The sequence below is a fragment of the Oreochromis aureus genome, linkage group 14, assembly GCF_013358895.1.
Source record: "Oreochromis aureus strain Israel breed Guangdong linkage group 14, ZZ_aureus, whole genome shotgun sequence".
Taxonomy (NCBI): domain Eukaryota; kingdom Metazoa; phylum Chordata; class Actinopteri; order Cichliformes; family Cichlidae; genus Oreochromis; species Oreochromis aureus.
Genome location: NC_052955.1, coordinates 23,720,538 through 23,748,141, shown reverse-complemented (window position 1 = coordinate 23,748,141; position 27,604 = coordinate 23,720,538). Strand labels below are relative to the sequence as shown.

The 27,604-nt window shown below is 38.5% G+C and overlaps 1 protein-coding gene across 4 annotated transcripts in view; it reads left to right on the top strand.

Annotated features, from left to right (window-relative positions):
* Nucleotides 1-496: 496 nt before the first annotated feature.
* LOC116322872 (von Willebrand factor A domain-containing protein 5A-like) overlaps nucleotides 497-27,604 on the top strand; it is a 47,505-nt gene continuing 20,397 nt past the window's right edge. For 2 of the 4 annotated variants that reach the window (XM_039622851.1, XM_039622848.1), the window contains exons 1-21: nucleotides 498-765; nucleotides 1,832-1,891; nucleotides 2,401-2,448; nucleotides 4,559-4,761; nucleotides 4,857-5,079; nucleotides 5,793-5,959; nucleotides 6,034-6,148; nucleotides 6,269-6,417; nucleotides 6,524-6,612; nucleotides 6,703-6,847; nucleotides 7,138-7,217; nucleotides 7,299-7,413; nucleotides 7,568-7,726; nucleotides 7,812-7,915; nucleotides 15,812-16,032; nucleotides 17,176-17,205; nucleotides 18,009-18,041; nucleotides 23,508-23,540; nucleotides 24,117-24,155; nucleotides 24,912-24,947; nucleotides 25,713-25,766. In XM_039622851.1, the coding sequence (XP_039478785.1) occupies nucleotides 2,406-2,448; nucleotides 4,559-4,761; nucleotides 4,857-5,079; nucleotides 5,793-5,959; nucleotides 6,034-6,148; nucleotides 6,269-6,417; nucleotides 6,524-6,612; nucleotides 6,703-6,847; nucleotides 7,138-7,217; nucleotides 7,299-7,413; nucleotides 7,568-7,726; nucleotides 7,812-7,915; nucleotides 15,812-16,032; nucleotides 17,176-17,205; nucleotides 18,009-18,041; nucleotides 23,508-23,540; nucleotides 24,117-24,155; nucleotides 24,912-24,947; nucleotides 25,713-25,766 (2,038 nt within the window). In that variant the 5' untranslated portion in view covers nucleotides 498-765; nucleotides 1,832-1,891; nucleotides 2,401-2,405. Of the gene's footprint in view, nucleotides 766-1,530; nucleotides 1,726-1,831; nucleotides 1,892-2,400; nucleotides 2,449-4,558; nucleotides 4,762-4,856; nucleotides 5,080-5,792; nucleotides 5,960-6,033; nucleotides 6,149-6,268; nucleotides 6,418-6,523; nucleotides 6,613-6,702; nucleotides 6,848-7,137; nucleotides 7,218-7,298; nucleotides 7,414-7,567; nucleotides 7,727-7,811; nucleotides 7,916-15,811; nucleotides 16,033-17,175; nucleotides 17,206-18,008; nucleotides 18,042-23,507; nucleotides 23,541-24,116; nucleotides 24,156-24,911; nucleotides 24,948-25,712; nucleotides 25,767-27,604 lie in introns of those variants that run through there. The other 2 variants (XM_039622850.1, XM_039622849.1) reach the window with 2 other exon arrangements.

The window sequence follows — 27,604 nt, the reverse complement described above, 5'->3', positions numbered from 1 at the left end:
CAGGCAAAAGGAAAAAAACAAAAAGCACTAATAAGATTCTGTCCATTTACCGTTTTAAAATCAGTTTTGTCAAAAGCATCTGGAGGCAGAGGGTGGGGGGAGTGGTTCCCTATTTTTTTTTCTTTTTTTGCTGGGACTTGGTAACACTATTAGGTATATGTAATTACAAATTAGGTTGTTTTATATTTTTGCTAAGTACTGTTTAGGATAGGGAGGACAATGTAGTTTTAAATTTATTATATAGGCTTTATGGCTTTTCCTATAATACCATGGTGGGCCGGTCACTAGTCAAAATGCCCAGGCTGTCTTTTTTTGCCTCAGTCCAGCCCTTGTACCAGTGCATCATAGAGTTAAGGGAAATGATTATGGCAGACAGAACAGCAAAAGAAGCTACAAAGAGGCCATTATGGATATGGAAATCAGTGTTAGTAGGACAACAATCAAGAGTAGAAAATGGCACAAAATAAAAGAAAGGTGGCAAAAGCAATGGGAGGAAGAAAGGAAAGGGCGATGGTTTTATAAAATACAAAGGGAAATAGAAAAAATGAGGAACAGGAGAGAGGAGACAGTTACATCTCGGTGGCGAGAATGCACCATTTTGCTGTTTGCCAGCCGCCACTAAACAGTATAAAGAGGAAGAAAACGAAACCTGTCAGGATACACACGTCTGTTTTCTACAGTCACTGGTCTGTCCATAGAAGTAAGCTTCTATTGCACATCATTCTTCACTAGCGGTCTCCAGCGCCACATTTTCATATCTCACAGGTTTGTTTTAACCATTCGTTCTTTATGAGTTAGTTCATTCCTAATGTCACATCATCGGGTTTTATTTCCGGATTCATTATTGTCTTTAAAAAAAAAAAAAAGTTTTCGGATCCCAGTCAAAAACATGCAGTATAACCTATGCAGTTTCACAAAACAGAACGATTGAAGTGTCGCATATAATCGGGTGGGTGCACAGTCACTCTGTACAAAGAGATGCCATTCATCGTCGGGACAGGAAAGTCCTCTGACTTGAAGTTAGCAGAGGGTCGGAGAAGTCCCCGGTGCTGCCGCTTAACTGATTTTCGTGTTTTCTGGTGGCGTTTTCCAACGTGTATAATAATCCGTGGCAACATAATACAGATGCTTCTGGTCGCAGAGTCGCCATATTAATGCGCATCTTTGTAGAAGAGAAGACTCGATTTTAGTAGACGTGTGCCAAGTCATTAAAATTATGTTTAGACGATTTAAATGGTTAATAAGACGTCAAGTTAGGAGTAAACAGCAGCACTGAGAGCGCACTCCGCGTTAAAATGGTGACATTGCACATTTTCTGCAGCAAGAAATGTTTTCTTATTTCCAACGGTGCTCTTTTCACTATGATATACTGTTTTTTTTATATAGATTTTTAATTATCGTTTTATCATCATCACTTCATAAAGTCTCTGACTGGATTGCGCTGTACGCGTGACTAGTTAAACGCCCTTTCTATCGTGAGTGCTCGCAGACCCTCCTGCGGAAAGACCGACTTAAAAAAAAAGTTAATAACTACATTCATGATACCTGTTATCTCCAACGAGGGTTTTAGTCTTATTTTTCATATCCAGCTTGTGCACAGAAAGCAGTGTTGAGTTGAACTTCGTATCTGTTCCTGGAGACACAGCAACGCACGACACAGACCAAACCAAACCAAAACTAAAGGCCGAGTTACCATTAACTAAAACAATGCACCGTGTTTGTCAGGTGAACGTCTAACTACACGAGATTCGCTTTTTTCAGATGTGTGAAACCTGCACTTCCAAAGTGTTATTTTTGTTGTCACGTGACTTACTCTGTCATTGGATTACAGGGTTCTGAGCAGCTAGTTTGCGCTGTTCCTGATCATTCTTGAAACGAACTGGCTGGTTGTGTGAGTATTTCACTTGTTTACTAATGGCATCAAAATGTCCCTAAATGAGTTTGTCATGAACACAACATAAATAATGTGTACTGATATATTTTGATTACCTAAAAAGTCTGTATAGCTGCAACGAACAGTTGCATTCATTCTGAGTTATTTGTGCTGTTTTTAATGTCAGTAAGGCTGATCACAAGAAAAAGATAACTAGAGAATGGAAGTAATGGTTAGTCTTAACTTGGATGTTGACGAGAGATTCTGCTGCCACTGGTTATTAGCTTTGTCAGAGGAAAACTAGGTGAACATTTTAACTCTCAAACATTAACTTTAAAAACAATTACACTACTGCAAGTCAGCTCATCAGAGTTTGTTATATTCATTGATTTAATCATAACTACAACATTATATGACCAGATTAATCTGGAATTTTTTTTAATAATATCTACATAGGTAAGGAATGCCTGGAATGTACCGCCACTATAAATTTTATTTCACAGTCCTTAAATGTTTTTGTTTCACAGATACGATGATAAACCGCTGTGGTCTGCTAACTCTCCAGGAGGAACCAGGTACTGACGGAAAATAAAGAGTCTTCTGTTTTCTCTGCAGCCTCTTTTCATTCATCTAATATTCAAATGTAAAGACTTCTATCATTTGTACTATTATAAACATTTATTATTTACTAATTCCACACTTGCCCTGTGGACAGTCTTTATCCTTCAACCTTGGGTCCTCTACCAGAGGCCTGGGAGCTTGAGGGTCCTGTGCAATATCTTTGCAGTTCCCAGGACTGCACACTTCTGGACAGATGTTGTTTTCTGCTGGAGCCACTCGCCCGGCTTGGGGATCACTGCATTGTGTGCTCCAATTACCACTGGGACCACTGTTGCCTTCATCCTCCACATCTTCTCAAGCTCTTCTCTGAGCCCTTGGTACTTCATCAGCTTCTTGTGTTCCTTCTTCCTGATGTTGCTGTCAGTCAGTATAGCTACATCTATAACTATGTCTGTCTTGTGCTTGTCCACCACTACTATGTCCTGTTGGTTAGCCATCAGTCTGTCTGTGTCTGGAAATCCCACAGAATCTTGGCTCGGTCATTCTCAACCATCCTAGTGGGCATCTCCCATTTTGACCTCGGGACTTCCAGGCCACACTCTGCACAGATGTTTCTGTATACTATGCCGGCCACTTTGTTATGGCGTTCCATGTATGTCTTGCCTGCTAGCAATTTGCACCCTGCTGTTATGTGCTGGATTTTTTCAGGGGCATATTTACACAGCCTGCACCTGGGGTCACGACTGGTGTGACAGACCCCTGCTTTCATGGATCTTGTACTTGTTCCTGTGCTGCCATGATTCGTGCCTCTGTGTTCTCTTTCAGCCCAGCTTTGTCAAGCCACTGGTAGGATGTCTGGATGTCAGCTACTTCTACCTGTCGGTGGTAAATACCGTGCAGAGGCCTGTCCTTCCATGATGGTTCTTCTCTTTGCTCCTCTTCTTTCTCAGGTTTCTGCTGCCTGGGGTATCTAGTGAAACAATGTCTTGCTCACTCCTAGGATACAGCTTCATGTTATCCATGTAGAGGAGATGGTTGATGATTGGTCCATTCCATAGTATGTATCTGCAGCCAGTCTTTTTAATGATCTCACTGGGGGGTTCAGACCGATGCAGATCAGCAGTGGGGACAGAGCATATTCTTGGTAAATGGTAAATGGACTGATTCTTATATAGCGCTTTTCTACTCTCCTGGAGTATTCAAAGTGCTCTATACAACACGCCACATTCACCCATACACACCAATTCACACAAGTACTCTATGCTCTTTTTCAGTGCTTTTAACTAACTTACACTCACACACATTCATACTCCGATGGACGCATCGGAGAGCAAGTCAGGGTTAGTATCTTGCCCAAGGATATTTGGGCATGCAGACTGGGGGGGCAGGAATCAAACCACCAACCTTCCGATCAGCAGATGACCTGCTCTACCTCCTGAGCTACAGCCATCCCACACTTGATGGTGACTTGTGCAGTTGGTTGAAGTTGACCTCTAGTGTTGTTTGCCACATCCTCATGGAATTCCTGTTGATCGATGGGGATCAGGACTGTCTGGTCAGCTAGCCATTCTGGGTGTCTCTCATCCATTAGCAGCTGGTTTATTTGTGCTGAGAGACGCTCATTGAGTACAGTCAGTTTTTTAAGCTTTTTTAAGATCCTATTCAGGGAGGTTGTTGTGGTCTGTAGTTACTGAGCATTGTCGTTATGAGTTGCTTCCTTCTCCCAGATCCTCTTCCAGTTTTGCTCTGTATCTGGCCTTGGTGGAGCAGTTCTCATTTTGTTCAACTGCCACTGAGAGTACACCTTGGATCATTCTGTGGAGAACAGCTGGTTTATTCTCCTGCCTTCTGTTTCTCTGGTATACCTCTTCAAGGCTATGAGTCTTTGCTTGACGGTTTCAATGGCCTCAGCCTAATCACCAACATGCTCACTATCATATACATATTCCAATGACTTGACACACTTAATACAAAAATCCACAAAGTATGAAACAGAGGTTAACAATATTATCCCATTCCTTCTTCTGAATTTCAAAGAAATTACAGATATAAATCCAACATGTGTGAAACAACCATTTGTAAAGCATATATGGTTTATGTATAACCTGATCATGCTTCTGTCAGTTCCTCTGAAGAGCATTGAGGTGGAGCTGGAGGTGAGGGACCATGTGGCTACAGTGGTCTCCACTCTGAACTACAAGAATAAGGAGGACAAACCATTAGAGGCTGTTTTTGTCTTCCCTCTGCCTGGAGATGCTGCTGTCTGTCATTTCAGTGCTAAGATTGGACAGACACAGATTGTAGCTGAGGTGAAGGAGAAACAGAAGGTGAGCTGGAGAGAAAATATAACCTGATTGTAAGTAAGATTCAAAATAACAATAAACACAGTGAATGTCACTGACATGTGTCACCTGTCCTCCAGGCTCATGAGGAGTATGATGATGCTCTGAGCTCCGGTCAGCAGGCCTTCCTATTGGAGGAGAGTGATCAGAGTCCAGATATATTCTCTCTGAGTGTGGGCAGTCTGCCTCCAGGAGAGAGCGCCTCCATCAGGTTGGAGTACGTGACTGAGCTGGCTGTGCAGGCTGATGATGGTCTGAGGTTCTGTCTGCCTGCTGTGCTCAACCTTCGATACCAGCCTCAGGGTAGGAACACTTCAAAATACTTGGACCAGAAATGGTTAAACCATATTAGGTCTTGAACCAACCTCACAATACAGACAGAACACAATATATGGCAGAAACAGTCAAGCTTCTAATTCATTTTCTAGCACAAAAAGTGATTTTTCTTTCAAATCTATTTGTCAGAATATAAACTTTTTTTTTAGAAAGCAGAGGAAGATGCATTGAGTAAATAGATGGTCACTGTGTAGAATTTCTATCAGCTTTAAAAGTTGTAACTGAAATGAGAATATGTAAAATTTTTAATGGATATTTAATTATTTTACCAACATTGTTATAAATTAAGACTGGAGCATGTCCCAGTTTGCAGTGGTGTCTGTTTACATTCATCAAATATGTAAATCATTTGCAGAACACACGGATAAGCACCTTGTTGTTGTGATTTGGTGCTATATAAATAATATTGTATTGAATGGAATTAAACTAAATTTTCAGTAACTTAAGCTTTGATGTTCTGTTTATTCATGAACACTTCGACAGCTTTAAACTAGTGTACATACTATTGTCCATACTTTATTTAAAACATGGGAATATTTAGTGAAACAAAAACACTTTTACTTTAAAACAAAAATAAATATGGCATGTAAGAACAGGTTTAAATTATTTTTGCTTGTAAACATTTGTAGCTAATTAAAGCCTTATTATTTAGAGCATTTCTAACCTGATGTTGTGTACAGGTAGTGAAGGTGCAGGAGTCCAGGTGACTTCTGTTCCAGCCTCTCTGGTGCCCTACAGCCTGTCTTTCTCTGCCCGAGTGTCCTCTCCTCGTCCAATCTCTAAAGTAGAGTCCAACTGTTCCCTGGACCCTCTCCAGTACCTCAACACTGATCAAACCCAGGCCACGGTAGGTAAAGTGCTGATGTGTGTGGTTATTGCATATTACTGAGAACTAAATATGAATGTGTTTGTGGTGTGCAGGTCAAGCTGGCTGCAGGACACAAGTTTGACAGAGATGTTGAACTGCTGATTTATTACAAAGATGCCCACCAGCCCACTGCTGTGGTGGAGGCAGGACAGGCCTCTGCTGAGCCAGGTGAGTGAAAATGAGTGAAGTAGTTAATATGCAAATAAAAAGTTAATTATCTTTACTCTTCAAGTCAGGAGTTTGAATAAACATTGAAATGTTTTAAATTGTTTCTGTCTTACTTCTCAGGCTCTCTGATGGGTGATCCAGTGGTGATGGTCAGTCTGTACCCTGAGTTCCCCCAGTCTGTGATGTCTTCAATGGCTTCATGTGGAGAGTTTGTGTTCTTAATGGATCGATCTGGAAGTATGAGTAATACTCGCATCCGCAGTGCCAAGGTATTTGTAATATTTATATATATATTTATATATATATATAAACTCTTTAGGTTCATAGTGTTCCTCTCACACAGAGGCCTCACCATCTTATCCATGTTCTCTTAAGGATACTCTGCTGCTCCTGTTGAAGAGCTTACCAATGGGCTGCTATTTCAACATTTACAGTTTTGGGTCCAGATATGAACACATCTTCCCGTGAGTCTCTCCGTCATTTCAAGAAAAGTCCTGCTGTCTTTGTTAAGTATCTGAATGGATGTTTTGGTGCATGTGTTTCTGTGATGGCAGTAAGAGTGTGGAGTACAGCCAGCAGACCATGGAGGAGGCTCTGAAGACAGTTGAGCAGATGCAGGCTAATCTTGGAGGAACCGAGATCCTGCAGCCCCTCAAACATATTTACAGCCAGCCCTGCATTCCCAATCAGCCTCGACAGGTAACACACACACATTTACATTAATTTCCTGGGAACTTTAGAAAACTTAAGCTGGATATAGAGCACTTAGATTTGGAAAAAATGCTTGCATTCACTGATTTTTGTCTTTTTCTTTCTTTGTGAATGGTTGAATGATACATATTGTATAAAGAGGTTTGAGTGCTCAAGCAAAGTAAGAAAGTGCTATATAAGAAACATTTACCATTTCTGAAACCTAACTCAGCTCTCAGAACAAGCTGTGTGTTTGTGGGTCTGATGTTATGTCCTTATGTGCCAACTCTCCTCTCTAGCTGTTTGTCTTTACTGATGGAGAGGTGGGGAACACCAAAGAAGTGATAGATCTGGTGAAGAAGAATTCAGGTTCTCACAGGTGAAACCACAAAACAACAACTATATCTACACAATATCCAGAATGCCCAACATGTACTTAAAGAAAACTGTTGTATTGCAGGTGTTTCTCTTTTGGGATTGGGGAAGGAGCCAGCTCTGCTCTCATCAATGGGATGGCCAAAGAAGGAGGAGGTCACGCTCAGTTCATCACAGGGACTGACAGGATGCAACCAAAAGTAAGAAATTAAACACAATTAGAAGTCAAGTTAAACATTGCAGCAGCAGCAGCAGCAGCAGCAGCAGATACATATTTGAGATCAGACCTGCAGTGAGTAAAATCTCCGTTCCAGCTGTTTGCTTGTATTTGGAGAGTTTTTCATTATTTTTCAGGTGATGCAGTCGCTGCGATTTGCTCTGCAGCTGGTTGTGGTCGACATCTCAGTTACATGGGATTTACCAAAGGAAGTGTCTGTCACTGTCCTCTCTCCACCAATCACAGCCCTTTTCCAGGGTCAAAGGTCACTGATTTATGCCCAGCTCACTGGACAGGTAGGAGCAGCACCTTCTCATGTTGTTGTTTAGGTATTTGATGACAGTAAATAACGTGACTTCTAACCCTGTGATTCTGTGTCAGAGTTCAGAGGCAGCAGAGGGCTGTGTGACGGTGAAGTACAGCCTGGCAGGTCATCCCTCTGAGAACCAGCTGCACTTCAGTCTCAGACCTGCAGAGGACACTGGGTAAAACAGTTTAACACAAACAGTACATTGACTCTATGTACTAGAAAACAGTTAATAATGCATAGACCTAATGCTGTTTGTCTACTTTTAAACATGCTTCACTTCTTCCTGATCTTATTTTCTTGGACTATGGGGTAATATAATATCCAACTTTATGTAATTAATCATCACAAAGATTGAGACACAACAGAGTAATCTCAGTCTGCAGTTTGTGTGAAATCAAGGAGCCATTGTTTCAAGTCCAGAAACTATTGTGCAATAATCTGCCACAATTTTACTGTAAAATACATAAAGAACAAACAGCTTGATACAAACAGAGGTACCGCACCAACAACAACTAATTTGTGTCCCCAGTACATGTTTTGGTAAAGCATTACAGAATTGTCTGTGCATTCAACATTGTCACAGTGTTGTATTCGTTTGGAGAAGAAAACAGCCTGTCTGGGCTTTAGTTGTAAATTGTTCAGCATCAGTAAGGAATCTGTGCAACATACTGTCAGGACTACTTAACTGGGGTTAACCGGTACAGCATATCTGTGTGAGTATAGGTCACCATCAGTGTTGGTCAAGTTACTTGAAAAAAGTCATCAGTAACTAATTACTGATTACTTCCCCCAAAAAGTAATCCCGTTACTTTACTGATTACTTATTTTCAAAAGTAATTAATTACTTAGTTACTTTTTAAAAACACAATTTACAACCTGAATAGGTGATAAAGCGATAGATCTTTCAGCCCAGTTCTACTTTTTCTGCATAATCCATCATACAAAATGCAATAAAATGGAAAAGTCTCTTTTTAAAACTTGTTTTATTAGTTTTAATCTTTTAACTTTATGCATCAAGCAAAACATTAAATTATATGCAACATTCTCTGTCTGGAAGAAATTTGTTTAACATTTAAACCTATTTTCTGCACATTCTAGCACATAAAATAAAACATTTTTTTGTGTTTACACTCACTCTTTCAAATAGATGCAAGTAAAACACAGCAGAAAATAAATAAAGTCAAAGACTCAGCGGTCCTGTTGCTCTATTTTCTGCTGTAAAGCAGGACTGGGGTAGGCGGAGGTTTACCCTGGTGCAGGTGTGCCGCAGCGGTCAGTGGAAGAATCCGCGAGTTTCTCTATGAATTTCCCATTACAGTCGTAGCACACTCGGCGCTTGCTTGGAAGTTTAGGGGTTTTTTTTCGCTGTAAAAAGAAGTTTTCTTCCCACGCACAACGGATGCTAATGTTTTTGTCACTTTTTATGGAATCAAACTCAAAATAAGGTCAGTACTTCCACGCTTTAAACGCTGCATGCTCATACTCTCTCCCGCACTCCATATATTATCCATTGTTGATCTGCAGACAGCTGTTGTCACAAACGTCGCACGCGCTTACGTCACTGTCATGAGACATTCTGGCAAAAAACTCACGGTTTTAGTAACGCAGCGTTCCTACGGGAAAGTAACGGTAATCTAATTACCGTTTTTGCAATGGTGATCCCTTACATTACTCGTTACTTGAAAAAAGTAATCGGATTACAGTAACGCGTTACTGCCCATCTCCAGGGGCGGATCTAGAGAAAATTTCTTAGGGTGGCATGAGGGTGGCAAAGAAATTAAATGGGGTGGCAAAATCAAAGCCTTTTTTTCCCCCCAAACACACATGCAGGTGGTTACATATGGTTAAAATGATTCAGTTGCAGTAAGTATACACGTTTTTCATATAAACATAGTCTATAACTTAATTATTGTCTGTAGCCCACATAATTACACACTTTAGTTACATAAAACATGTCAGTTTTGATGTTATGTACTGTATAGCCTGTATAATAAATAAATATGTAGCCCAATAAGTATAAAATCCAGAAAGCTACACAACATGGGGCGGTTCATTTACAAACACAAGTCTAACTTAAGTTTCACATTGTTTTTTGTTAGAAAACAATCACACTGTTACAGCTTAAATTACACAAAATGTCAGAAATCTGCACTGTCATGAACAAAAATTTAAACCTAATTTTTCATGATTTGTTGGATTAACCCACTGAGGTCTGAAATACAACCGGCCATTTTTGACTCCTTTTGAGTTTACGTTTGTATTTCACCCTCAGATTGTTTCATTTTATTTTTTTCCCTCTTGCCTTGTTTGGTATCATTCTTTTCAGCTCAACTGAATTTAGTTGTTTTTTTCACTGACATACTGCATTAGTATTACTGATCTGAAATCACACAAAGAACTTAAAATCCTAGTAGTATGTTTTTACTGTAAAAAAAACCCCACAGACATGTTGACTAAATTTTTATAACTTGAAATGCAAATATAAATTGTACATTTTGTAAACATATACAACTATTTATCTAAAAATGCAGCCAATACACCTGCCACTTTTTTTTCATTTTGTACAACCATTTAAAAATATTACTAAAACTAAAATGAGAGAACAAAATCAGGTTTCGCAATAAGATGCCCCACAAATGATGTGTGCCAGTAAAAAAAAAAGTTTGTCCACCAAAAGACAGAGGAGAACAGCACAGGGATAAATCTGCAGGCCTGACAACAGGAGGTGTATCACTCCGCTGGTTTTCTACTTAGTGACAGTGTTTACACTGCAATGTGCCTTAGTGACATTCATTAGTGCCCTCACTGACACACAAAACAAAACGACTACACAACAGAACAACTACACAAGACAACACAACACACTAAGTATACACTCCACACTAAACGTCACAAATCTCCCACATCTAAAAACTCTCTCTCTCTCTCACTCGCTCGCTCTGTCTCGCTGCCGTTACCGTCACTCCCAAAACTCTCCCCTCTTCCTAAACAACCAAATAACCAAATCCCACGTGTTGACTTTTTTTTTTATAATTGGTCGACATGGTACATTTTTCCACCGATAGGAAAGAGGTGGCTTTTTTTCCCCTTTCTTTACTGTTTTCAGGCTGTCCTTAGAAAACGCTTAAAACACACACACAGACAAAAACGTGATGACAGTATTTAGAAAAAAGCATGGCTTATATATATTATCATAACTCTGGATTTACTGGCCTGTAATTAAAATTTTAAAACTTTGAAGCCCGAACTTTTAATGTGGGCTGAAATAGAGACTCAGCGTGGCTGCAGCTTTTTGCTATGTCAGCTTAAAATAGTCATGTGATTTGGAGGTGCAGCGTGTCCGTGGACCACAGAGGGTTAATAACACTCACCTTCCTTCCATTTCCAGAGTGTAACATCCAACCACCTGTGTAAAATCCGAAATTCCCATGGTGTTGTTCAAAGTGTGCTCTGGCACAATCATAAGCATGGCTTGCTACTGAAAACAAGAAAAAAGCCGCTCCTGCTATGGGCTGAACCATTTGTTAATAGTGGAGGGGGGGGGAACACTATGCAATATATTCAGTTTTAGCATTTATATTCACTGTTGACTGTAACTACGCTCAAACTGTTAATGCTATCTTATTTTAACAAACAACACTGTCATATGCAAAACTGGGGTGGCACTTGGGGTGGCAAGGGATCATTTTAGGGTGGCACTTGCCACCCCATGCCACCCTTCTAGATCCGCCCCTGCCCATCTCTGGTCACCATCCTCTTTCAGTGTGAGTGATAGAAGTGTAACATGAAGGTAACTGATAACTTTTTTGGTTCATTTTTAAATCTTGGAAATGCAATTGCTAGAAATGATGAATTATTTTCTAAAAATACTTTTGGACTTCACAATCAAAAACACCTACCTTTTACAGGAAGTTCAAATTACTGTTATCTATGGCGCTTTGAGGTGACTTTTGTTGTGATTTGGTGCTATATAAATAAAATTGAATTGAATTGAATTATGGTTACCAGATTTTCTTTAAAAATGTTTACATTTCTAGTTGCCTTCTTAACTATGTCTCCATGAAGCCCTACCTTTTTGAAGAAGTAACTAGTAACTATAAATAATTACTTTTTCAAAGTAACTTGTCCAACATTGATCAAGACCTGGATGAACTCAGATTTTTTTGCCCCTAAATTGTGAAAAAGCAGAGGTTATTTTACTGGGCCTTAAAAATCTTAGAAACATTGTGCCTAACCAGATACATGTTGGATTTACTCTGATGTGCATTTAATAATTTTAAGTAAGTAAAATTTTTATTTACCGCATTTTCCGCATTATAAGGCGCACTTAAAATCCTTAAATTTTCTCAAAAATCTGCAGTGTGCCTTATAATCTGGCGCACCTTATCTATGAATTCTCGCTGTGTTTACTGACCTCGAACCAATTTTATGTCGTACACGGCGCTCAAAAGTCTGTCAAAAAATATTTTAGCAGGACTTTGCTAAGCTACGAAGCCGCACCACTTGATGGATTGTCTGAGCGTTATGGCTACTGTAGTCAGGAGCCTCACGGCCAATGTTCCCTCTAGGCTGCGCACGTGCGCAATTGCGCAGTGCTGCCACGGTCTCTGCGCACAGAAAATCTGCGTTGCGCACAAAAAATCTAACCTGAATTGAAATTAAAATTAATACTTTAACAATCCTGTTTTGCAGTGTTAGTCAGTAAGTGACTGGCTGCTCCCGTATGGGATTAGAACGATGCCACCTTATCCCATAGTCCAGCCAATAATGCGATTTACATTCGTATATATGCAGCCAATCAACGTCGTTGACAGGCTATGACAGCATCCTTATGTGCCGACACCGGTGTTTTAGCTGGCAAATCGGCGTGGCTGATGTGGAGTGAAGCCACGTTAATGACAACGTGTACAACCATTGGAGATGTGAGCAGGACAGATGGAAGAATTAACGGGAAAAATGGGGACTTTATACCAGTTTTTAAATTGTGTTGATAGGCCACGTAAAACCAGAGTTATGATAAAATATATGCAATGTTTGGTTTTCTTCCTGAATACTGTCGTTGTTTATATTTACTGTGGGAAGAAACAGTAAAAACTGCGTTTTATAAGAAAAAAGGCTCGAAAGCACTTTCCGCCTGTGAGCAAAAACAAACCCCACCGCCCTCTCGCTTTCCTATTCGTCCAAAAAAGTACCATGTCGACCAATCAAAAAATGATATGGCAAGGTGGCATCTAGTTGTTAAGAAACGGGGGGGGGAAGTTTTAGGAGTTACGGCGGTGCTATGCGATGTGAGAGATTTGAGACGTTTGGCGCAAATCTTGTGTAGTTAGTGTGTAGTGTAGTCAATAGTTTTGTTGTGTGTGTCAGAACAATGAGGCGACTGCTGAATGTTACAGGTGTTACAGGAGTGATACATCTCCTGTTGTCAGGCCTGCAGGTATCAGGCTGTTGTTCTCCTTTATCTCATAGTGGACAGAAATTATTTTTTGGAGTGGCACAAATGATTTGTGTGGCATCAGATTTGATGCAGAACAGCTGATTGTTCTGTAAATAGTTTGTTTATTTAAAAATGCCTTGGCTGCATTTAAAAAAAATAGCTGCAAAAAACTTTGTTGTTTGCCAAACTGAGTTACTTTTTTGATGTAGTAACTATATAATTAATTGCCCAACATTGGTCATTATATACTATATTTTGCAGACAGAGAGTTACAGGACTCTCTCCCAGAGACTCATACTCATAATACAATTCAGAGGTTTATAAAAAAAATTTAAAAAAAAGAAAGTTTTCGAAATTGGAGTTCAAGTTATTGTTACTTCCAATAGTGTTAACATACTCCATACATACATACATCCTTCTTTGCCATGAAAATTAACTTCATCCCAAAAAAACCTTTCCACTGCATTTCATTAAAGGACCTGCTGTGATCATTTCAGTAATCGTCTTGTTAACTCAGGTGAGAATGTTGCCGAGCACAAGGCTGGAGATCATTATGTCAGGCTGATTGGGTTAGAATGGCAGACCTGACATGTTAAAAGGAGGGTGATGGACTGCTGAGGACTGGGGCAAAGTCATATTCTCCGATGAAGCCTCTTTCCGATTGTTTGGGGCATCTGGAAAAAGGCTTGTCCGGAGAAGAAAAGGTGAGCGCTACCATCAGTCCTGTATCATTGTCTCTGTCAGTGCGCCCCAGGGCACCTGTGGCTACAATGTAGCTTGCCATCGTGTGTGTGTGTGTGTGTGTGTGTGAGTGAATGGATGGATGACTGAACGTGTAAAGCGCTTTGGGGTCCTTAGGGACTAGTAAAGCGCTATACAAATACAGGCCATTTACCATTTACCATGCCAACAGTAAAGCATCCTGAGACCATTCATGTGTGGGATTGCTTCTCATCCAAGGGGCTCACTCACAATTTTGCCCAAAAACACAGCCGTAAATAAAGAATGGTACCAAAACAATCCAACAACAGTTTGGTGAAGAACAATGGATTTTCCAGCACGATGGAGCACCTTGCCATAAGGCAAAAGTGATAACTAAGTGGCTCGGGGACCAAAACATTGAAATTTTGGGTCTGCCTGGAAACTCCCCAGATCTTAATCCCATTGAGAACTTGTGGTCAATCCTCAAGAGGCGGGTGGACAAACAAAAACCCACTAATTCTGACAAACTCCAAGAAGCGATTATGAAAGAATGAGTTGCTGTCTGTCAGTATTTGGCCCAGAAGTTGATTGAGAGCATGCCCAGTCGGATTACACTGCAAATACTGAGTCTTTGCATAGATGTCATGTAATTGTCAATAAAAGCCTTTGAAACATATGAAGTGCTTGTAATTATATTTAGTACATCCCAGAAACAACTGAAACAAAGACCTAAAAGCAGTTTAGCAGCAAAAGTTGTGAAAATTAATATTTTGGTTTCTCAAATTTGGTTTCTTTGGCCACGACTGTACTCAGGCCATCTAAGTTCTTTCACACCAAACTTTCTCATCCATGTTTTCATGGGCCTTACTTTGTGCACTAGTGCACAAAATTAGGAAAAGGAAAGGACCATCCTCAAACTGTTCCCAACTTTGTGGGAACAAAGCACAAAAAGATCTAAAATGTCCAAGGGTCAACTCCTGAACTCCTGAAAAACAACCCTACACCATAAACACACCAAAATAAAAATGATACGACCAAGACAAAAACTGTAATATTTTGTAAATATAGTAATAAACATGAATCCACTGTCTAATTGTGTAACTTTATTAGCAGCATCCACCTGAAATGTGCCAAGAACATTGAGAGTAACATCCTCCTCTCTCCCCCTTAATGCTCTCCTGTCGCTATGGTAACACATAAATATATAAAAAAAAAAGATATAGATTACATTTTGGTCAATAAATTGATTCCATGATTACTTTTTAAACTCCACTTGATTATTTATACTACGCTTTCATTTCAGAGTGCAATGAGACAATACACTGCGTAATTATCAATAAAACAATGTCAGTTATTGTGAAATGAGCAAATTCCACCACATTTGAACATTCAGTCACATATTTAAACATATAATTTTAACATAACCCACTTTCTAAATCAAACACAGAGTGATATTTTGTTTTGAAAGAGATAAGTTGATTCTCCCAAAAAGAGAGAATCTAGCTAAAATCAGCTGCTAGTTGAGACTGAGATAAAGAAGGAACATTCAAAGAAGTAAGTCTATTTTGGGGATGCAAAACGATAAAAAAACAATTTGTATTTTTCTTATGAAACTTATTCTGAATGGGCAGAACACTTTGACACTCTTTGTTCTAGGTTGCAAGTATTTATTTTAAACAAAGAACTTTCTCATTTTAGGAAAGTGTCTGATCACAAATTTTAACTTGCGGAATTATTATAGTTTTGTGCAAGAGCATTAAGAAGTATGCTTTTATGCATTTTCCTTTCTGTTGGGGATGCCAGAGTCTATACAGTGGTATTTGAAATAAATACAAGTTACTGATAAACTAATGAAAGAAAAATGCAAAACATGATAAAATGTAGTAAAATGATAACCATTAGAACTGCAGTTGTTTTCCTTCTTGTCTGCAGACTAACAGTCCACAGGTTGGGTGCTCGGACTCTGATTCGCTCCCTGGAGATGGATGAGAGAGAGAGCAGAGGACAGCAAGATGGAGGAGTGAAGGAGAAGGTGGTGAAGCTCAGTGTCCAATCAGGAGTGAGCAGTTCTTTCACTGCCTTCATTGCTGTCAACAAAGACAACAGCGAAGTGATTCAAGGACCTCTTGTGCGCAGAAATATTCCAACGCCCTGTGAGTTTATTTCAAAAGAAAAAACTAAAACTCTGTCGGTCAGTTTGAAGATAAAGATAGCTGAATGTGAATGAAAGGAGTACAATTATAAGTTAATGAACAGACTTTTAGGGTCAGTTCACTAGGCTGGATGGCCTGTCCTAACCAAGCGAGGTTAATATGAAACCATACCAGCTCAGACGTTGCCTGGCTTAACAAGGTCCATGTCGGGTGTTGACGAAGCTGATGAGAAGTGGGCTACCAGAACAAGATGGCATTGGTGGGTAAAAGACGGAAAATAGGTGGCTGTTGGAATGCTGCTACACAAGTAACCCCAGCGGAAGGGGTTACATCAGAGGTGTCAAAATCCAGGCCTTGAGGGCCGGTGTCCTGCAGGTTTTAGATCTCACCCTGGGTCAAAACACCTGAATCAAATGTTTAGTTCATTACCAGGCTTCTGGAGAACTTCAAGACATGTTGAGGAGGTAATTTAGCCATTTAAATCAGCTGTGTTGGATCAAGGACACATCTAAAACCTGCAGGACACCGGCCCTCAAGGCCTGGAGTTCAAGGACCTGCAGTTCAAAAAAGTGCCCCTCCAACAGCCAAACCCATCTGTTCTCTGATTGGATAGTTAAATTTGTGATTGACATGACATTGACCAATCAGATGAAAGGAAGAAAAATAGGGTCAAAATTCGTACTTGCAACTTGCACACACGTATTTTTCTTTGGCTAAGTCCACACACAAATCTTTTTTTACACACACACAAATTCTTTTTACACATACAAATCCTGATTTACAAGTACAAAATATTTATGACCACAATTTGAGCCCATACTTGTCGCCTTACCACTCGGAGAGAAAAACTATGAATAGCAGAGAACAACAAATACTACAAACAGTAGTTGTTTGTTGGGTTTTTTTGTATATCACCCTAATAATGTTCTTTCCAAGAAATAAAATGTCTGGACTTTTTAGTTTTGTTTACGTAATAGTGTGTAAATCCATTCCAATGTGTGCTCGTGCAAGTTCTGAAATGACAGAGGAGTTAGGACATGATTAGTTAGGACATGATATGATAGCTTGAGTGTTTATGTTATATGTCTACATCACTAAAATGATATCAAGTTCTTTTTTTCTTTCTTCTTTTTTGCATTCTAGTTGCTCGGAACTGGGCAGGTAGTTCACTATGTAAGTAAAAGCTGAATATTAGTATAACACACTTCTGCACATCTATGATTTTCTTTTTCTTTTCTTTTTTTTTTTTTTTTTAATATTTGTAGTTTTTATTGATTGTCTTCCACAAAGAATTTACATTAGGGGCAGTACAACATTCCTGGAAACAGAAACCTGACATTTATATGCATAGATTTTGTCTATACACAATTTTGCTAGACAATGGAGATCAACATGTATGACAAACAATTCCAATTCCTCAGAATTGTAGCAAAATGTAAGTGGCAGCTCCCAGTTGTATTTAATAAATTAAATAATAATGTATTATTAATTTTATTTTTAGAGTGTTTATTTGGAATATATGGCTGGTTGATATTTTAATTACAGGCAAAGAGAAAAGCAGGCAACCAACCACCAACACCAACAAAAAAACAAAACAAAACAACCCCCCACCCCCATTACAAACAATATTTTGCACTGTTTGTGTTGTATATCAGCCTATTAATGTTAAAAAGTAAGAAATTAAAAGTCTTGACTTCTTTTAGTGTGTAAATCCATTCCAATGTGTGCTCGAGCAGCCGCGAGTACTAATAGCAGGCAGTCTGGCATGAAAAGGATAATGAAGGAGTGAGTAGAGAAAGATGGTTAGGTTAGGCAACTTTATTGGCAGACACATCAGGGAGGTGAGAGTAGTAAGTTCTGAAATGGCAGAGGAGTTAGGACATGATATGATAGCTTGTAGTGTTTATGTTAATATGTCTACATCACTAAAATGATATCAAGTTCTTTTTTTCTTTCTTCTGTTTTTTGCATTCTAGTAGATCAGGTGAGGAATGGTTGTTCACTAGAATGTAAGTAAAAGCTGAATATCAGTATACTTCTGCACATCTATGATTTTCTTTTCCTAATATTTGTAGTTTCTATTAATTGTCTTACACAGAAAATTTACATTAGGATCAGTACAACATTCCTGGAAACAGAAACCTGACATTTATATGCATAGATTTTGTCTATACACAATTTTGCTAGACAATGGAGATCAACATGTATGACAAACAATTTCAATTCCTCAGAATTGTAGCAAAATGTAAGTGGCAGCTCCCAGTTGTATTTAATAAATTAAATAATAATTTATTATTATTATTATTATTATTATTGTTATTATTATTATTATTATTATTATTATTATCATTATTATTATTATTATTATCCATCCATCTTCATCCGCTTTATCCTGGGCCGGGTCACGGGGGCAGCAGCCTAAGCAGAGAAGCCCAGACCTCCCTCTCCCCAGCCACCTCCTCCAGCTTATCCGGAGGATATTATTATTATTATTATCATTATTATTATTATTATTTTTAGAATGTTTATTTGGAATATATATCTGTATTTTAATATTAGACAAAGAGAAAAGCAGGCAAACAAACAAACAACACCAACAAAAAAACAAAACAACCCCCTCTATATTACAAACAATAGTTTGTACTCTTTGTGTTGTATATCAGCCTATGAATGACAAAAAGTAAGAAATTAAATGTCTGGACATGTTTTTGTTTATGAGAAGTGGGCTATCAGAACAAGATGGCATTGGTGGGTAAGAGATAGGTGGCTGTTGGAATGCTACTACACAAGTAACCCCAGCGGAAGGGGTTACATCAGAGGTGTTGAAATCCAGGCCTTGAGGGCCGGTGTCCTGCAGGTTTTAGATCTCACCCTGGGTCAAAACACCTGAATCAAATGATTAGTTCATTACCAGGCTTCTGGAGAACTTCAAGACAAGTTGAGGAGGTAATTTAGCCATTTAAATCAGCTGTGTTGGATCAAGGACACATCTAAAACCTGCAGGACACCGGCCCTCAAGGCCTGGAGTCGGACACCTGTGGGTTACATGAATGGGATGAGGGACTTATGGAATCTTTGTTACCCAGCATCCAAATTGATAGCAGAACTTATGAAGGCTGAAGAAGATGTAGAGGGTGGAGTTAACAGCGGTCCCAGTGGTAATCAGAGCACTAGGTGCAGTGACTCCCAGGCTAGGCTAGCGGCTCCAGCAGATCCAGGAACAACATCTGAGATCTCTGTCCAGAAGAGCGCAGTCCTAGGAATAGCTGAGCATTGCCGTTATGAGTTGTGTCCTCCTCCCAAATGCTCTTCAATTATTGCTCTGTCTCCAGCCTCAGTGGTGCTGTTCTCATATTCTTCCCCTGCCACTGAGAGTTTACCTTGGCTGGTTTATTCTCCTGCCTTCTATCTCTCTGGCGTACCTCTTCAAGCAGCTGCCCAAGGCTGTTAGTCGTTGCTTGGCAGTTTCTAAAGCCTCAGGTATGGACAGCTTGCTATACTTCTTGGGCACGTCTTCATTGCACTTTTCTGCAACTCTGATAGTTGGCTAACTTCCCTCCATGCTACCTTGATCTTGACCAGTAGTCTCCTTCTCCATGAAGGGTACTGCTCCTTGCAGCTGTTCTTCTTGTAGGCAAGCGTCTCACTGATCACTTGTGCTGTGGTCTAGATCAGCTGATCAGCCACAGTGATGCTTGCAGTACGAATTGCCCATAGTGCTGCATTCAGATCATCTTGTAGATCTTCAGAGGGTATTTCATGTAATCTTGGTAACTGGCTACAGAGGGTCCAGGTTTCAAGCTTTGCCATGATCCTATCATTCAGGTCAGTTCTTCTTGCACTCTACCCCGCTGGGGTTTCTCGCATAGTAGCAATCCAACAGCCATGTACTCATGTCTTGCCCACTTGTGCCTTCTCGTTCCATTAGCCCACTTCTCATTAGTGTGTCCTAGTTCCTCAACACCTGATGCAGATCTTGTTAATCCGGGTGACGTTCAAGACAAAAATGGCTTCAGTTTTCTGTCTCTTGGTCATATCCAAGGTGGGCTTGGTTAGCACGGACCTGAAGTTCCAAAGGCTTGTCTATGGGCTCAAATTATGGTCATAAATATTTTGTACTTGTAAATCAGGATTTGTATGTGTAAAAAGAATTTGTGTGTGTGTGTGTGTGTGTGTGTGTGTGTGTGTGTGGACTTAGCCAAAAAATACGGGTGAAACTCTGCAATTTGCAAGTAAGAATTTTGACCCTACTTTTCTTCCTTTCATCTGATTGGCCAATGTAATGTCAATCACAAATTTAACTATCCAATCAATTAAGAGGTTTGGCTGTTGGAGGGGCGCTTTATGGAGCTTCAGGTCCTTGAAGGGAATAATTGCCCTTTTACATGCCAGCTCAGCATTTTCCTTCATCACTACAAAGGAAAACAGTCTGTGGTGGTCTGAGTTTGGTGATATTTGTGTCACAGGTTTACGTGCTTAATACAGGGACTTTCACAGCCTTTTCAACAGCGCTGCAGACCACGGGGGGCAATGTTTTGGAAATGACAGTCTTCACTATTGGGGATAGTTAGAAAGGTTTCTTCGTTATGAATTAGCGATACATGTTTTTATTGAACATTTGAAGAACCAGCAAAAAAACCAGAAAATCTTGTAGAGGACATAAAGTCCAAGATAGAAATGACAAGCAGGGGCGGATCTAGAGAAATTTTCTTAGGGTGGCATGAGGGTGGCAAAGAAATCAAATGGGGTGGCAAAATCAAATAAATAATCAAATCATAATTACACACTTTAGTTACATAAAACGTGAGTTTTGATGTTATGTACTGTATAGCCTGTATAATAAATAAACATGTAGCCCAATAAGTATAAAATCCAGAAAGCTACACAACATGGGGCGGTTCATTTACAAACACAAGTCTAACTTAAGTTTCACATTGTTTTTTTGTTAGAAAACAATCACACTGTTACAGCTTAAATTACACAAAATGTCAGAAATCTGCACTGTCTGAAATACAACCGGCCATTTTTGACTCCTTTTGAGTTTACGTTTGTATTTCACCCTCAGATTGTTTCATTTTATTTTTTCCCCTTGTCTTGTTTGGTATCATTCTTTTCAGCTCAACTGAATTTTGTTGTTTTTTTCACTGACATACTGCATTAGTACTGCTATTACTATTAACAGTACTATTACTAATCTGAAATCACACAAAGAACCTAAAATTCTAGTAGTATATTTTTACTGTTAAAAAAAACCACAGGCATGTTGACTAAATTTTTATAACTTGAAATGCAAATATAAAATGTACATTTTGTAAACATATACAACTATTTATCTAAAAATGCAGCCAACACACCTGCCGTTTTTTTCATTTTGTACAACCATTTAAAAATATTACTAAAACTAAAATGAGAGAACAATCAGGTTTCGCAATAAGATGCCCCACAAATGATGTGTGCCAGTAAAAAAAAAAGAAAAAAAAAAGTTTGTCCACCAAAAGACAGAGGAGAACAGCACAGGGATAAACCTGCAGGCCTGACAGCAGGAGGTGTATCACTCCGCTGGTTTTCTACTTAGTGACAGTGTTTAAGTTGCAAATGTGCCTTAGTGACATTCATTAGTGCCCTCACTGACACACAAAACAAAACGACTACACAACAGAACAGCTACACAAGACAGCACAATACACTAAGTATACACTCCACACTAAACGTCACAAATCTACCACATCTAAAAATGCTCTCTCTCTCACTCGCTTGCTCTGTCTCGCTGCCGTTACCGTCACTCCCAGAACTTCCCTCTTCCTAAACAACCAAATCCCACATGTTGACTTTTTTTTAATTGGTCGACATGGTGCATTTTTCCACCAATAGGAAAGAGGTGGCTTTTCCCCCCCTTTCTTTACAGTTTTCGCGCTGTCCTTAGAAAACGCTTAAAACACACACACACAAAAACGTGACGACAGTATTTAGTAAAAAGCGTGGCTTATATATATTATCATAACTCTGGATTTACTGGCCTGTAATTAAAATTTTAAAACTTTGAAGACCGAACTTTCAATGTGGGCTGAAATAGAGACTCAGCGTGGCTGCAGCTTTTTGCTATGTCAGCTTAAAATAGTCATGTGATTTGGAGGTGCAGCGTGTCCGTGGACCACAGAGGGTTAATAACACTCACCTTCCTTCCATTTCCAGAGTGTAACATCCAACCACCTGTGTAAAATCCAAAATTCCCATGGTGTTGTTCAAAATGTGCTCTGGGACAATCATAAACATCGCTTGCTACTGAAAACAAGAAAAAGGCCGGTCCTGCTATGGGCTGAACCATTTGTTAATGGTGGACGGGGGGAACACTATGCAATATATTCAGTTTTAGCATTTATATTCACTGTTGACTGTAACTACGCTCAAACTGTTAATGCTATCTTATCTTAATAAACAACACTGTCTTATGCAAAACTGGGGTGGCACTTGGGGTGGCAAGGGGTTATTTTAGGGTGGCACTTGCCACCCCATGCCACCCTTCTAGATCCGCCCCTGGATGACAAGGAGCAGGTGCATCTAGTACAGGTAGAGCTGCTGCAAAAACCCACAGAGCTCAGCAGCCAGCGCAACAAATTCTGGATCCTTTGCTTTTAGTTAGCATTAACAGCACATCCTGTATCGATGTGAAAAGACCTTCATGCTGTGCACTGTGACTCACGGCAATGGTCCCGGGACAGCCCTGACTTGGTGTTAAACTAATAATAGTAATAATGGTTTTTCTAACCACTGACATACCACAACTTTATCCTTTCAACAGCTGCTGAAAGTTAGGGGACCTAGCTGCTATCGGATATTTATATAGAGATCCTCCAGCTTCAAACTGTATTACCCTTCAAGGACCTGCAGTTCAAAAAAGTGCCCCTCCAACAGCCAAACCCATCTGTTCTCTGATTGGATAGTTAAATTTGTGATTGACATGACATTGACCAATCAGATGAAAGGAAGAAAAATAGGGTCAAAATTCGTACTTGCAACTTGCACACACGTATTTTTCTTTGGCTAAGTCCACACACAAATCTTTTTTTACACACACACAAATTCTTTTTACACATACAAATCCTGATTTACAAGTACAAAATATTTATGACCACAATTTGAGCCCATACTTGTCGCCTTACCACTCGGAGAGAAAAACTATAAATAGCAGAGAACAACAAATACTACAAACAGTAGTTGTTTGTTGGGTTTTTTTGTATATCACCCTAATAATGTTCTTTCCAAGAAATAAAATGTCTGGACTTTTTAGTTTTGTTTACATAATAGTTTGTAAATCCATTCCAATGTGTGCTCAAGCAAGTTCTGAAATGACAGAGGAGTTAGGACATGATTAGTTAGGACATGATATGATAGCTTGTAGTGTTTATGTTAATATGTCTACATCACTAAAATGATATCAAGTTCTTTTTTTCTTTCTTCTGTTTTTTGCATTCTAGTTGCTCGGAACTGGGCAGGTAGTTCACGAAAATGTAAGTAAAAGCTGAATATCAGTATACTTCTGCACATCTATGATTTTCTTTTCCTAATATTTGTAGTTTTTATTAATTGTCTTACACAGAGAATTTACATTAGGATCAGTACAACATTCCTGGAAACAGAAACCTGACATTTATATGCATAGATTTTGTCTATACACAATCTTGCTAGACAATGGAGATCAACATGTATGACAAACAATTTCAATTCCTCAGAATTGTAGCAAAATGTAAGTGGCAGCTCCCAGTTGTATTTAATAAATTAAATAATAATTTATTATTATTATTATTATTATTATTATTATTATTATTATTATTATTATTATTATTATCATTATTATTATTATTATTACTATTATTATTATTTTTAGAATGTTTATTTGGAATATATATCTGTATTTTAATATTAGACAAAGAGAAAAGCAGGCAAACAAACAACACCAACAAAAAAACAAAACAACCCCCTCTATATTACAAACAATAGTTTGTACTCTTTGTGTTGTATATCAGCCTATGAATGACAAAAAGTAAGAAATTAAATGTCTGGACATGTTTTTGTTTATGTAATAGTGGGCCGGTCAATGCGTGGTCCACCGCCACCACCACCGGGTAAGTAAAAACTGAATGACAGTACATCACACATATACACATGTACTATTTAATCCCGCGCAGCAGATGTGGAGCACCCAAAATACATATACAATGAAAGGTGTAGTTTATTCTATAGGCTTGTGGATTTCTGAAAAAAAAAATAGAAACAAACCAACGCGTGTCTGTTTAAAGATATTCAAATTGTTAAATAATAAATACTGTATGCACAGTTGCTGTAGTATTTGCTTTGGTAGTAATTATAATGGGCCTGAGTCAGCAAGCAACAAAAGTTGGATTGAGTTGCTAAAACATTTTTGTTTTATTCGGAATATTAGTGAACATCTTTTATCATTACTCCAATGCCTCGCAGGTAGTATTATAAATAATATCAGAATTCAGTTATTCAGCTAGTTTATTTATTTTATTGATTTATTTTTGTTAGTTAACTTGAAGTGAGGCTGAGTGATTTTGTGGCAGACAGTGCTTGATACAGAATAAACACTAAACACCAGAGAACAAATATGTTAAACCAGGATGTTGGGCAAGAGGTATAAATACTGCAGGGACCAATTGAAGAACAGGATGCAGATGAGGAAAACTTACTTTCAGACATGTCAGGAACGTTACGCCATGAAAACAGAGCAACCAGACTGAACAGATAAACACTGGACAGATAGATTTTAAACACTGTTTGTACTCTTTGTGTTAGTAAGAGATTAAATGTCTGGACATTTTTTTTTGTTAAGTTTTTTCTTTTTGTTTACATAACAATAGGGCAGCAGTTGCAAATGTGTGCGCCACCGCCACCGGGTAAGTAAAAACTGAATGACAGTACATCACACATAAACAAATCTTCTATTTATTCATGCACAGTTGGTCTGGAACACCCACAATTTTATTGTACATGTACAGTGAAAGGGCTAGTCTATTCCATAGGTCTGTGGATTTCTGGAAAAAAGAGAAGTAAAAACAAACCAACACATTTCTGTTTAAACATATTCAAATTGTTAAATAATAAATACTGTATGGACAGTTGCTGTAGGATTTGCTTTGGTAGTAATTATAATAGGCCTGAGTCAGCAAGCGACAAACTTTGGGTTGAGTTGCTAAAACATTTTGTTTTATTTGTAATATTAGTGAACATCTTTTATCATTACTCCAATGCCTCGCAGGTAGTATTATAAATAATATCAGAATTCAGTTATTCAGCTAGTTTATTTATTTTATTGATTTATTTTTGTTAGTTAACTTGAAGTGAGGCTGAGTGATTTTGTGGCAGACAGTGCTTGATACAGAATAAACACTAAACACTAGAGAACAAATATGTTAAACCAGGATGTTGGGCAAGAGGTATAAATACTGCAGGGACCAATTGGAGAACAGGATGCAGATGAGGAAAACTTACTTTCAGACATGTCAGGAACGTTACGCCATGAAAACAGAGCATCCAGACTGAACAGATAAACACTGGATAGATAGATTTTAAACACTGTTTGTACTCTTTGTGTTAGTAAGAGATTAAATGTCTGGACATTTTTTTTTTTGAGTTTTTTCTTTTTGTTTACATAACAATAGGGCAGCAGTTGCAAATGCGTGTTCCACCGCCACCACCACTGCCACCGCCACCGGGTAAGTAAAAACTGAATGACAATACATCACACATAAACAAATCTACTATTTATTCATGCACAGTTGGTCTGGAACACCCACAATTTTATTGTACATGTACAGTGAAAGGGCTAGTCTATTCCATAGGTCTGTGGATTTCTGGAAAAAAGAGAAGTAAAAACAAACCAACACGTTTCTGTTGAAATGGTAAATGTGCAATACTGTATTTGTGTTGATGGTGAACAAATGTATCCTTAGATAGAAGGTAAACACTTTTGCCTTTATTTATACATTTTAAAGCTGGAGGGTGTGGTGTTGCTCATTTTTATTTTCTTCTAACATGTTCAGCCTGTTGTCAACATTCGACCTGTTTTTTTTTCTTTTTTCTTTTGGTAAACATAGTGTCTGTGTCAAGGCCTGTTGTGTACGGTGCTCAAACATGATTTATTAAGTAAAAGCTGAGTGACATCACACATCTATACATTTCTATACATTCTGCGCATTTCTGCAAATAAAAAAAGAGAAACCAACACATTTGTACACATCAGTATTTGACATTGACTGCACAGGTACAATCAAGTTTTTTTTTTTTTATAGTTGCTGTAATCAGCTGTATTCTTAGTCACAAAGTGAAGTTGTTTGAGTTTCTATTTATAATACTATTTATGTCAAGTTGCAAGTCACAATAATGACCCCAGAAACCATAAACTTACTGATCTAAACAGCAAATGAAATGTTAAATTTTTCCAACATTTTCATATCAGCATCAAAATCTAGCTGCAATTCCTTTGATGTGAAACCAATTTTTTAGGGGATCTAGTAAATAATTAGAAATTTAAAATATTAAATATGTGATCCTGTTAAAGTCTTTGTGAGATTCAGAGAAGGTCGTACGTGTACGTGTTGCTCTTTTCATAGAGCACTGAACAGGAGGAGGTGGTACTGTGTTATTTCATGGTTTTTATCCTTTCGGTTTTCTTCTACACTGCACAAAAGAGTAAAAACAATGAAAAAGACCCTGTAGTGAGTCAGTGTGTCCAAACTTAAATGATTAAATGGAGGTGGTATTTACCAACATACAGATTTAAATACAGTTTAAATATTGTAGTAATATTTAAACTTGCTGTAATACTCTCAGAAACTTGGTTAATCTGGCATGTTAACATGAACTGTTTCCTTGAAGATTCAATTCAGTTTTAATTATAGAGCATCAAATCACAACAGTCGCCTCAAGTTACTTTATATTGTAAGGTAGACCCTACAAAAAATACATACAGAGAAAAACCCCAAAATCATATGACCCCCTATAAGCAAGCACTCTGGTGACAGTGGGAAGGAAAGCTTCCTTTTAACTAGAGATGGCACGATACCACTTTTTTATGTCCGATACCGATACCGATATCATAAATTTGGATATCTGCCGATACCGATATGAATCCGATATAGTGTGTTTTTTAATCAATAAAACTGTTTTTTTAATATCTTGCTGCTTTTTGTATAAGTTCATACTCAAGTTTAAATAAACAACAACACTAAAGCTATTCTGTTATACCTGTATGTAAAAAATACACTGCACCCAAAATATTTTATAGTTCAGCAACACTGATCAATCTAATAAACTTAAACCTACTCCATCCTCCCTATTCTGGTATTTTAAAGAGTTCTTAGCAGACATATTAAGCAACCTAATTAATAGGGTTGCAAACTCCCAGCAAAAGAAAATAGGGAACCACCCCCCACCCTCCACCTCATGATGCTTAATCGATGTAATCAACTTTAATTTGAAGCAGGGTGAAAAAAAAATGCACAGAATTAAATTATTTTTCAAGAATAATTAAATAGATTCAACATCTTTCTTC